The 12,170-nt window shown below is 36.6% G+C and overlaps 1 protein-coding gene across 4 annotated transcripts in view; it reads right to left on the bottom strand.

Moving 5' to 3' along the window:
• grb14 (growth factor receptor-bound protein 14) overlaps positions 1-12,170 on the bottom strand; it is an 83,830-nt gene that overhangs the window by 46,282 nt on the left and 25,378 nt on the right. For all 4 annotated transcript variants that reach the window (XM_077215840.1, XM_077215839.1, XM_077215841.1 and 1 more), the window contains one exon: positions 7,119-7,245. In XM_077215840.1, the coding sequence (XP_077071955.1) occupies positions 7,119-7,245 (127 nt within the window). The remainder of the gene's footprint in view (positions 1-7,118; positions 7,246-12,170) is intronic.

Here is a 12,170-nt window from a genome sequence, read left to right as displayed (position 1 = left end):
GACTGAGAGATGAACAAATAAACATTCCTTAAAAGCCTGATGATCATATTTGATACTCACACTTGAACATGAATTTTCTGAAAATGTTGTATGGATAACCAGAACAAAAGCTGATTCAGTCCAGTAAGTGTTCACATTGAAACATTACAAACAATATTATAGTAATTCTTGCATTTACTCCATAATAATCAGTAAAGATTTCACAGAAAAAGGCATGCAATAAAAAAAGTACCTGGCTGAAGTTGTATCATTTTTACAATAATACTTAAAGGCCAGTAACTTGCTAAAAAAAGTATGAACTATCAATCAGACAACAGAAGGCATGTAGTAGATTGTGTGCAACAGGTTTTTCAGCAGTTTAGATCATGCTGATAATTGAGAAAATAACATATCAAATATGAAACAGTAGGATTTATAGGGTTAAAATACTGAAACACGATGATCCTCCATAGATTTAAAAAAAGAATAAAAACTTAGAAGAATCAATAAAAGTAATAATGCAGCAGTTGCTAAGGTACGATTGGTCAGTAATGTTTTAAAGGCAGGGTTTAGGAAAAGGGTCAACTGCACCAACAAGCTGAAGCTTGAGTATCCCCCCTCCACTAAATCATCCAAAAACAAATCCCACATAATCCCATCAGCGCACTCGAACAATAGCAGGCCATGCACTGGAGAACTGCAATCAGCAGCTAATGTGGTGGATCAGGTAACAAGACCTGGATTGTATCTTGCAAGGACACTTCAATGCCAAAAAAAGAAGAGTTCGCACATTCAAGCTCTTTAGATGATGTGCTAGAGCAGTGACTCCCATTTTGCTTGGTTTGATCCACATAGGCAGAATAGGCATGCCAGGAACGCAGTCAATCACCTCAGTATCACCTCAGTCACTGCAAACGTGTCCATTTACAACGTGATTTTGCAGCGTTGAACACTGTAGCCAATCACAGGCATGTCTGTTGAAAGTAAGGGCCAATCAGAGGTGGGAAAATTCGCCCACTATCGCTCAAAACACTGAATGAGTTTCTGTTTAGTACCAGTTAAAGTAAGTAACGCTAATCCATTATAACAATCAAAGCATAGAGGCATTGTAAATTAGAGATTTATGTGCACTTGCATTAAATTCATTGATTAAAACGTGAATTTCCGCAAGTGTGCTGAAATCACTGAGCTTGCGCTGAACTGACTGACTGATTCAGTGATTATACTCACTCGTTGCGCGCTTTTTGTGTAATTCATTCGCAATTTGAAGAAAAGCTATTGTTTTTCAAGAGACTTTGTAACTTTTACTAAATACTTACATAGTACAAAGAGTGCTAAACTTTGATAAAATTTATTTTGTGGCTCATAATGTCTAAATATAAATTCAAAAGCAAAATGTGTGAAAAAAAAACTATATTACGGAGTGGAAATGGCTAATGTGAACTAATAAGTGCTCCTCTGCTACCATCTACTGGCTATAGTGTAATTTCATGTCTTTTTTATATTTAATACTGGTTTTCCATCAAATGTTAGATTTAAAACATAAAAAATTAAAATGTGTATTTTTTACCCACAACATTGATTTCTTGGTTTAGTGTTGATGAAGGGGTGCGTGAGACTCATTGATGGGTTGTGGTGGCACTTAAGGCTAAAAAGGTTGGCAACCACTGAGCTAGAGAACAAAACCTGTCTGTGAATGGCACTATTATGAAAACAGTCGCATTAAACCTGAACCGGCAACCTAATGTCACCACCATATTGGCCTGCTCTGCGATCGAAGGTCTGTAATTTCAGCCTGCAGAGTGAGCGAGCCTGTCTGTCACACACACGCACAGGTCAGAAGATAATATAGTGCATTAGCGCCCGTCCACTTTTACAGCAGCGATGGTTCCACAAGTATTTTGTCCATTCATTTCTCCCATAGGGATTTTAAAATAGTCTTTGTTAAAGAGTTACAAGCCATGAACCAAACCAACAAACTACAAGGTCAATCACAGCATTACAAACTTAGAAAATCAGATAAAAAACAAAGGGCACAAGACTGTGAACTTAATGCCTTTAATGAAGGAAAGAACTACAATTTCATGAAACAGTGCAATAGAAATAATTAAATTATGAAAAAAATATAAAACTATTAGTTTAAAATTGACGATTAGCTATATCTGTGGAAACAATATTTTAAGTATGCATATACACAAACATTTTAGTATGAAAGTTTGACAGCATAGCGAGATTCAACAGGTCTGTCTTTGAAGACTTTTAAGTTAACGTTAAAAACAATTTCTTTATGTAGAAAATGAATGGAGTTTTAACTTCTGGAACCCAGCTGTTGCACTCTATTTGTGTTGCTGCCCAGCCCAGGACAGTCTTTTAGGGCAGACACAGTCTGAGTCATCGTCTATCCTCTGCAAACTAGCACAGCAAAAAGTTTTCGTGACACTTCCACCCCATCCCCCTATGGTTTTCCCTCCTTTTCACCAATATACTGTGTCTGTAATTGCTAGCCTCAGATATAATACGAAAGGGATCATTACTGCCAGCCTCAAATGTAATGAAGGCCCCCATAATGGCAAACTGCAAAGCCACATTATGACGGCCCATTTCAATATGCTGTAATTTGCCGATTTTGCTGCAGGTCAAAGCTGTTCCGGATGGCTGTCCATAACATATATTTGTCATATAATAAGGTCCACAAGGGTCTTGGTTTTCCCAAATCAGCATTGTAAGCAGATTGCATTGGCCATATAAGTTCAGGAGCAAATCAGCTCTCAGGATGCATCTCATAAACGACTGATAACAAACTCGTAAAATACATTAGCATAACAAGATATGAACGGTTCTTAGCTTTCATCATCTCATACAGAAAACAAAAGCTCTTCACAGTTAGTGATAAAAACTTATGAGGGATTAAAATGAGATATATAAAAAAAAAGAAATCTGAAACTATCATTTCAACCAAACAGCTTTTTAGTAGCAATTTAGAAAACATTTTTAAAGCAGGAAAAAAAAACTTTTTTTTTTACAAATACAAATAAGTATGAGACTGCAATCCCATAAAACTGCAGATGGGAGTGGAAATTAGGCTGGCCACACACTTGAAGATTTTAGCCTGATTTGCACCCCCAAGCGATCGGGGGTATAACCCGATTCAAGGCTTCTCGTAAAAGAACGTTTTGTCCAAAAAAATCGTGTGATGTCAATTTGATTATTTTACTACTCCCATTCACGTCGGAGCCCGCACAATCCCAAAACTCTTCCACAATGCAAACTCCTGATCGGGCTGCCACTGACATAATACCACGATAGCCAATGAGAGCGAGCAAGCTTCACCCAACCAGGGGTGCGTTTCACGTACAACGACTTACTCAATGCTTCACTACCATAGTACGATTCATCGTTGAAGAAATCAACTAGCTAGTCTCGACTGTTTCCCGAAACCGTATTGTCGCAAAGTGGTTGTCCAACCACGTTGGTTTATGACGTCACGCACGTGGTGGAGTAATAACTTCTTTTAATGAAACTGTTTGAGGTCGAATTAATGCTAGATGTTTTGATATAAATTAAAGACATGGCATCTGAGGACTATTTCGAATTTTTCCTCAGTTATTTCGCTTTATTTCCAGATTCAATCATAGGCTCTTTCTTACATAATAGAGCACATTTGCACATGTGCAGTCTTCAAAAACGGTACTTGAAATATCTTGACAAACTCAAAGATGTAAATGACATTTGTATGTATTCTAAATAGAATACACGGGTTGTACTGAATGTCAGCTTGCTTATTTTGCTCAAGATACGAATTTATTAAGTCCAAATGTCGTGCAATCTAGAAACTCTGCTTCTAACCACAGGTCGAGAGCTGTCGTTTCAACCACACAACTTTGCGATGCTGTTTGCCAATGTGTGTTGGAACGATGGTTTTGGGAAACAAAGACTCGTTCAACTATGCTGATAACGACGGAACTTGCGACCATAGTTGGCTAACGATGCTTTCAGGAAACGCACCCAAGATGTTGCGTGCTTCTAGCTAAACCTTGGCAGCCACAAACATGCCACGAAAGTAGAGTATTCAGAAAGAAGATCACCCATATTCTTTTTTTATCCTTTGTTTTTCTTCCCGTGAAACAAATCTCACACCAGGAGAACCAACTGACGATGTCGATCGTCCTCCATTTGTTTTTCTTCTCAAGTCATGTTTAAACCCGTGATTCTCTGTGAAATCTCGTCTCACTGTTAATAAGTTACAACGATCGACAGGTGTGTGTGGTCTCGCTGTTCGGATGAATCTTCTAGTGTGTGAATTCGGAGGATTATAATGCTAAAAAATGTCTGAAACTGCCCTTACGTCTGCGGTCTCCCATAGTTTTAACAATCGGTTAATATTTGAAAATCGTCTAGTGTGTCCCAGCTCTTAAAGAACACAGATGCAGCAGCTAATTTCCATTATGACCAACGCAATCTACCAAGTTCAGAGCAAATTAGTGTAGGGTCGCAAACAAACAGAGCTGATGGTAAACAGGTGTGGGTGATCAACACAGGTGCAGAAAATGAAAAATAACGTGGTTTTACAAAAATGTTCAGAAAACGTATTTATTTATCCATCCATCCATTGTCTGTCTGTCTGTCAAGTCAAGTCACCTTCATTTATATAGCGCTTTTAACAATATGGACTGTTTCAAAGCAGCTTTACAGTGATAATAGGAAATTAAAGTAATAGAGATTGTTTAGGCTTTACAGCAGCTCTAGAATAAAGTTATTGTCCAGCTAAAGTTAGTTTTGATCGATTCACTTACGTCGCAACGATCATTAGTTATTAACTTAGGGGCCGCTAACACGACACCGTTCTGACAGAAAACCCTTAAAGGAGTGTTTTCCCTGTTTTCGGTCGAAGTCCACAGTAGTCGCCTGTCGAGTGCGCGCGCGTGATCATTGGTAAATTACCATTGCTTAGTTACCAATGATCGCGCGCGCGCGCACTCGACAATCGACAACTGTGGACTTCAACCGAAAACAGGAAGTAAATACAGGTATGTGAGCTGGCTGAATTAACATCACTTTTATTCATATCTTTCAAATCTACTGCAGTCAGATTCACCGTGTTCACTCTGAACAAAATCACTCACATGGCTGTGCACTTGCACACATCAAGGATGTTAAGAGGCTAAAAGCAGGTTTAAAACTTGCCCCATGTAAGTCAACAGGGTGCAAATTTTAAGAAGAGGATAACGCTGACAGCGTGCACATGTGTATTACGTGTTTAGTCTATAGGTATGCGCATATTATGTGCGCAGGCGTGTAGTCTTTCTTTCCAAATTGACCTAAACAAATTACTTGTCTGGCCTTAAAAATGTATAATACAGAATTATTTATCGCTTCGTTTTATCTGTACGTTTTATCTGTACAGAAGTAAAGGGAAGGAGAAGGAGGCCTTCACAGGGGAGAGACTATAGTGACACTTCAGGACTGCGTTGTCGTCGTGTCCAGGCGCAGGTCCTCATCCGATCTGGATACGTTCTGTCTGTCTGTCTGTCTATCTGTATAAAATCAATAACCTTTAAACTTCCAAGCTTTTAAAACTATTTTAAGCTTTGAGGTAGAACTTTGTCAAGCTAACAAATCAAGGTCTGTTTTGATGTACATTCCTCTTCTAGTTATAAGTTCTGTTAAAAATATTTATATTGACATATGCCATGCTTTTCCCTTGTTGTAGTACTGGATTAGAAACTAAATCCAAAAATGGATAGATTCAGAACGCTGACACAGCGATTGCATTACCCCGTCCCAGTTCATTTCCATTCCTGCTAAACTGGTTTAACATCGCTCTGTTCCTTGCTTACGTCATTAGCGCTCTGGGGAGGTTTTCACATTCTGCCTGTTTATCAGTCTCATCTGCATGTGTTTGTATGCAGCATTTCAGTCTCACTATACTGTACTTACTGACTGGGAATTCAACTAAGACAGTGGAACAAACATGAAATTAGAAGGTGATTAAAAGTTTGTTTTGGCTCCAGGGTAGGGTTGCACCAGCCGTTCGTAAGTTCTTTCTTAAATTGGAACGTAAAGTCCACACTAGAGGCTTAGTAACTACTAGCTAGTTTGTAACTAACTCTGTACTATATTCCATTGAACCATTTGCTCGTAAGGCAGAACGTAGCTAGTAGGTCGTAAGCTCTCCGTAAAGTAATGCGTAGTCGCATATTATGACGTTTAGCCTCGATGAACCAGTAGCAGCCTTCAAATACGTGAGCAGAAGTTGTGTTGAATTGCCGTGAATTTCAGTTTATCCTTCATTCTAACAACTTTTACCTCATGTTACAAACGGTAAAAATAAGTTTCCATTAAATACGATACTTGATCATAACATAAGTGTTTTTATATGTAAATAACATTCAGAAACTGTATTTGAAATGAAATAAGCATCAATAAATAAATATTGATACAAAAAACATAAGATATTAGTACGTTTATGGATTATGACTGATATTTGACATGCACAACATGGACCGATGCATACAGCGGCGCTGTGAAAGAGCCGCTAACAAAGTTCTCTTTTCACATAATGTTCTCTCTCTTAAAATGTAAGCGAGTGTAAATGTCAGCATTATCATATATGTCTAAAGAACTGAAGTCTGTCAGGTCAAAGAAGAGCTTATTGATGCAGTTTAGTCTGTCTGATATTTTATTCCAACCGTTACTCCTGATCGGAGGCTGCCGTAAATATTTAGTTGGAACGTAGAGTTACGTTTAAACTAAGTTTAATGGCGCAACGTAAAATTATTTAGTAGTTCGTAAGTTGTAACTTAGTTCCCATTTACGTCAAAACTAGGCTAAGTTGTAACTTACGCACAGCTGGTGCAACCGGCCCCTGGACTTTTTAACCAAATAATCAATCAATCAGTCAACCAATCAATCGCTTAACCATTTTTCAAATCAATACAAATGCATACAGTAAAAAATATATGCTTCCTGAAATTATACACTATGGCTCTGTTATATGGCCTACTAAGAAAACTTCTTTTGGCCAAATTCTATTTATTCCCCAAAGAGAAGCCAATCCCATAATGCTCCCTATGTAGGCCGTAGACAGCGAGGTAGCTCTTCTGAACAGTAGTGGCTTGAGTAAATCATGTATGCCTCACCTGAGTCGCACTGGTTTTGGTCCAGGGTAACAGGCACTCAGACACTAGAGAGACAGTGGATGGCAGCAACTCTGGGAAGGGATTTGGGACGGGTCCCATTTGAGTATCATCCACCTCTCTACCTTTCCTGAGGAGAGAATGAGAAACCAGTGATAAGAGACATGAATAAAAACAATGGCATTTTTACCACTATTACCCTGATTCCCACAACAAAAACCCAATAGGATTTGCATTGGCTTTTGGATTATAAGCTTTTTGACCAAAAAAGTTTTGTTCATCATGATAACCTTCAAACATAAATGCAACTTTTATGAATTTTGAAGCCTAAAAACAATTCCCAGAAGTAAAAAGTTAAACGTAGACTACAAATGAACTAGACCACAGTCACATGACTTCAACGTCACCATTAAGCTTCGACAACTCTTTCAGTTTTTATTTAAAAAACATGTCCCTCTGTCTAAAGGGATCGATATCAAGGACATATGATATATTGTCTAGCAATTGCACCTCTGCCTTGCTGGGACTGAAGGAAGTCTGGGAGAAGGACATTGGTCAAACCATTGAAGAGAATGACTTGACTGTTGTATGTGATAACGTGTACCCTAAATGTACCTCCTTTGGGATCCATGAGCTCAATTTCAAATTCTTCAATAGAATATATCTTAGACCGATGCGTATTAAGAGGATGTTTACCAACGCTACAGGCTTGTGCTTCAAGTGTAATAAAGATAAATGCACATTCAAGCATTGTTTTTGGTACTGTAACAAAAATTTGTCATACTGGAAGAAAGTACATGGTCTAATGGAAGATATTCTTGTACAACACTTCGATATGACCACAGCTTTGTATTTATTTAATCTCAATGTGAACAGTCTGTTTAAAAAAGATGCAATACAACTATTTGTTGTCCTGGTATACTTAGGTAAAAAATGCATTTTGTTACTTTGGTCTGCATCACAGCCTCCATCCTTTAAAATGTGGACAACACAAATTGCTACATGGTTACCACTTGAAAAGCTCACCTACGATAAACATAAAAAATTTGACAGATTCTGGCTCATATGGTCTCCCCTTTGGGAATATATAAAGGAACTCCCTTAACAGGCATACCAGACCGCTTCTAATTTCTGCTAATTTTCTTTGACTTCCTATCTAAATGATGCTCTAATTTATTCCTGTCTTTTATGTTTTGTACACCCTGTAATACGTATAGAACTTTATGTTGTGATACTGTAAATCTTAATTTTCTACTGTGGGCAAACAATAAAAAAAAATAATAATAAAAAATAAAAAAATTCCCTGAAACTCAGATACATTGCAAGAGCATGATTATAAACACAACTAGTGTACTAGTTTGGCATGGTGATGTTTAATGTCAATGACAACCTCTGTAGTATCGTTTAGCCAAGTGCTAGCATCCATAAAAGTAAAGTAAAACCTTTAAAAAAAATTCACAAAGAGGTATTGTATGTGTCATATATTCATAAAAACATGAAAATATCTTGAGCTTGTTTTTACCACACACCTTATTTCAAGCATTTAACCATTAAGCATTTTTAAAAAAACCATAGACTTCAAGACAATGGAACCTGGAAGTGCTAAAATGCTAACTCCTTCCCAGGTTTTAGCCTACAAAAATACGTCACCCTGCAGCACTCTATTCAGATAGTTGAAAAGGATGGTTGAGGCACATTTTTGAGCCAATTATCACAGCTGAAAATGTCATGTAAATCCTTGCATAAGTAACAAACACCAAAAAATCGATTTCACTCTATCAAGGCTGAAAAATCCTTAATATCCGCCTTTTTCCTGAACTTGGAATATCTTGACCTCATAGTGGAATTATCCTTTACATTTCCAGTCTCCGGTGTTTCTAGTCAAATTAGTGCATTTTCAGAGCTGACAATGTAACGTTAAACCTTTGAAAATGGTTTTTAAAAAAAAGCACATGGCTCCATAGTGCCATCACTTCACAGTGTCAAAATGAATTTAGTCTTTTTTTCAATACCTCATCCATTCAATGAGTGCGTAGATGACATGAAGTTGCCCGAAGTTGCATTGAAAACAGACGGACGTTCATTTCCAACATTCAGCTCCCTATCAGGTGAAGGTCAGGATGTTTTATCTTTAAAATAATAAGATCACACATATACCTTATATGGGGGGTATTTTAACTTAAGTGCTGCTTGTTTTCTCTCGTCTTTGGCATAAAATGCAAGGCGTATGGCGCCGTATAAGGACATTATTTTCAGATTTTCTATAGTGCACGAAACACACTTTCCAGGAAATTTATTACAGTTGTTGTGGCAGCCAACAACAGCACAGCTTACATGCACTCATTTTAATTTTTAGTAATGTTCAAAAAGTTTCTGTTTACCCTGTTTTACCAATGGGTTCCTATGGAGACCGGAACAGGACAGCATACAAACGGAAGTAAGAATCCAGGAAAAAGGTGGAAAATGGCGGTTGTTTTTTGGCCTCATAATGATGTAGTTATGGTTTCTACCAACAGGGGCTAACTGCTAAAGCTAACCAGGCACTTTGTCTTGGCAATTAGCTTTTTATATTTTATTTTATTTTATTTTATTTTATTTCAAGTAATGAAGAAGGGTTTTATGGTTTTAGCTTTAGTTAATGATAATACCCCTGGGTGAAATCAAAAAGTATATCTGCAAAACTAGAATTTGCCGCCTCAGGGAAAGCTAGCAGCATCAAAATAGCACTTATCATGCATGTGAGACGCGAACGACATTTCATAAACCAGACGTCCTGCATTCTCAGCGCAGCAGACAGCAGCTGTGTGTGAGGCAGCGGTTGAGGTCATATGATGACTGAAGTCCCGGGCAGAGATGACTTCATCGGCTGTACCTGAACGGTCCCTGGAGGGCCGGTGTAAAGCGAGGAGAGGCAGTCTGAAGCTGCGTGATCATGTGCTTATTTATAATCCGTTTAGAGAGTTCTGTTGATGGGTAAATCTCACAGAACACGTTGAGAACATGCACGGGTCATATTTCGCCGCCTACATTGAAATAAATATTGTTTGCTTAAATAAAATGAAGCTTGTTTGTAGGACCATTAAGACATTTTCATTAATATAATTTGGAAACAAATAATTCTTAATCATTAAAATGATAAAGTTTCAATTCTTAATTGTAGTTTTTATTGTATTGTATTTTTTGCATGCCAAATTAAATATGAACATCATTGTTTTGCAGTAATTTTTAATGCATCCCAGTTTTAGTGCTAAAATAGACTTTGCATTATGCAAATTAATTTCCTCTTTTTTCTTTTGATAGAATGAACATAAGAGAGAGAGAGAGAGAGAGAGAGAGAGAGAGAGAGAGAGAGAGACTGTTTTTATATTCCCATTCACTGAAACATTCAAAAGTAAATATCCACAAATTCATATATAGAGATTAAAATGTAATTTATTCCTGTGATCAAAGCTGAATTTTCAGCATCATTACTCCAGTCTTCACTGTCACATGATCCTTTGCTGTTCAAGAAACATTTCTTATTATTACCAAAGTTTAAAACAGTTCTGCTGCTTCATATTTTTGTGAAAACCGTTATACATTTTTATCAGGATTCTTTGAGGAATAGAAAGTTCAAAAGAACAGTATATCTATTCAAAATAGAAATATTTTGTAACTTTATAAATGTCTTTACTGTCACTTTTGATCAATTGAATGCATTATTGCTGAATAAAAGTATTAAAATTCTTTAAAACAAAAGTTAGACGATAGTGTATATACACACACTGTAGATATTTATTAATACTTTTAAGTTTCGGGTCAGTAAGATTTTTTAAAACACACACATACACACACACACACACACACACACACACACACACACACACACACACACACACACACACACACACACACACACACACACACACAGACACACAAGACAGAAACATTTGTGAAAATCAATCTCTAGCATTGAAATCTGCAGAAGTCATACAGTGAAAAAGTCTAAATATTTGTGGCAGTGCTATATGCGTATGTGGCAGGGTTTACTTAGGACAGTCCCGGTTTCACAAGGTGTGTCCCAGGTAAACAGTCTATTGTCCTGACAGTGCACTTAAAAATGTCCTGTTTCAGATACATTTAAAAAACATCTTTTGTGTTACACAGAATAAAAGAAATGAGTAAACGATGACAGCATTTTTTTTTTTTGCATGAACTATCCATCTTTTCATTTGTGTGAGTAAGCATCATTTAGCAGTTAAGAGTCTTCTCTAAATAGTCACATGCCATGGTCTTCAAAAATATATTTCTATATATAATATAAAACACAGAGTTTTAGAGATAATATTCTCAGATTTGAAATATAACATGATCAGACTTAGATGCATTGGGTTTTACACCGCAATAAGGGCATATTTTCCTGAAAATTATTTTCTAAAAATTTAAATTCTTACTTCACTGTAAATAAAAAAGACAACCTGTAATTGTTAGTTATTTCTACCTGATTTAACCAATAGAATTTAATCTCAATTGTAGGTCGCTTAGGATAAAAGCGTCTGCTAAATGAATACATGTAAATGTTTTGTAATGGATAATTACAAATGTTCGGAAAATTCATATATTTAGATTGATTCAGTGATATTTTTGACTTAAATAAAACCAGTTAACTTAGGTATTATAATTTTTTAGGTTACCTTTTTTCAGTGTTGATCACAACAAAATGTGTTTTCACACATTTATTTATTCTTTATTTATACATTTATTCATTTATTTATTTACACTTTTATTTATTTCCACATTCATTTATGTATAAATGTTTTTATGTCTACATTTATTTATTTTCATATTTATTTATTTATACATTTATTTATTTTCACATTTATTTATTTCTACATTTATTTATTTCTACATTTCTTTGTCCGTATGCTAATGAGGGGGGCGTGTTTTACCTCAGACATCAGCAATCGAGCTCAGAGTGGCAGTGCTGAAGCTTTGAGGGCACAGTGACACCTTGTGGTGTGTGACCAAACGAAACCCAAGAGGTGTGCGTACAATATCACATTTTAAGTCATGTAT

This window comes from Siphateles boraxobius, unplaced genomic scaffold (assembly GCF_051911475.1).
Source record: "Siphateles boraxobius isolate OS27281-9 unplaced genomic scaffold, OSU_SipBor_1 7, whole genome shotgun sequence".
NCBI lineage: Eukaryota > Metazoa > Chordata > Actinopteri > Cypriniformes > Leuciscidae > Siphateles > Siphateles boraxobius.
Note: the sequence above shows the minus strand (reverse complement) of the source record. Positions and strands in the feature narration are given on the sequence as shown.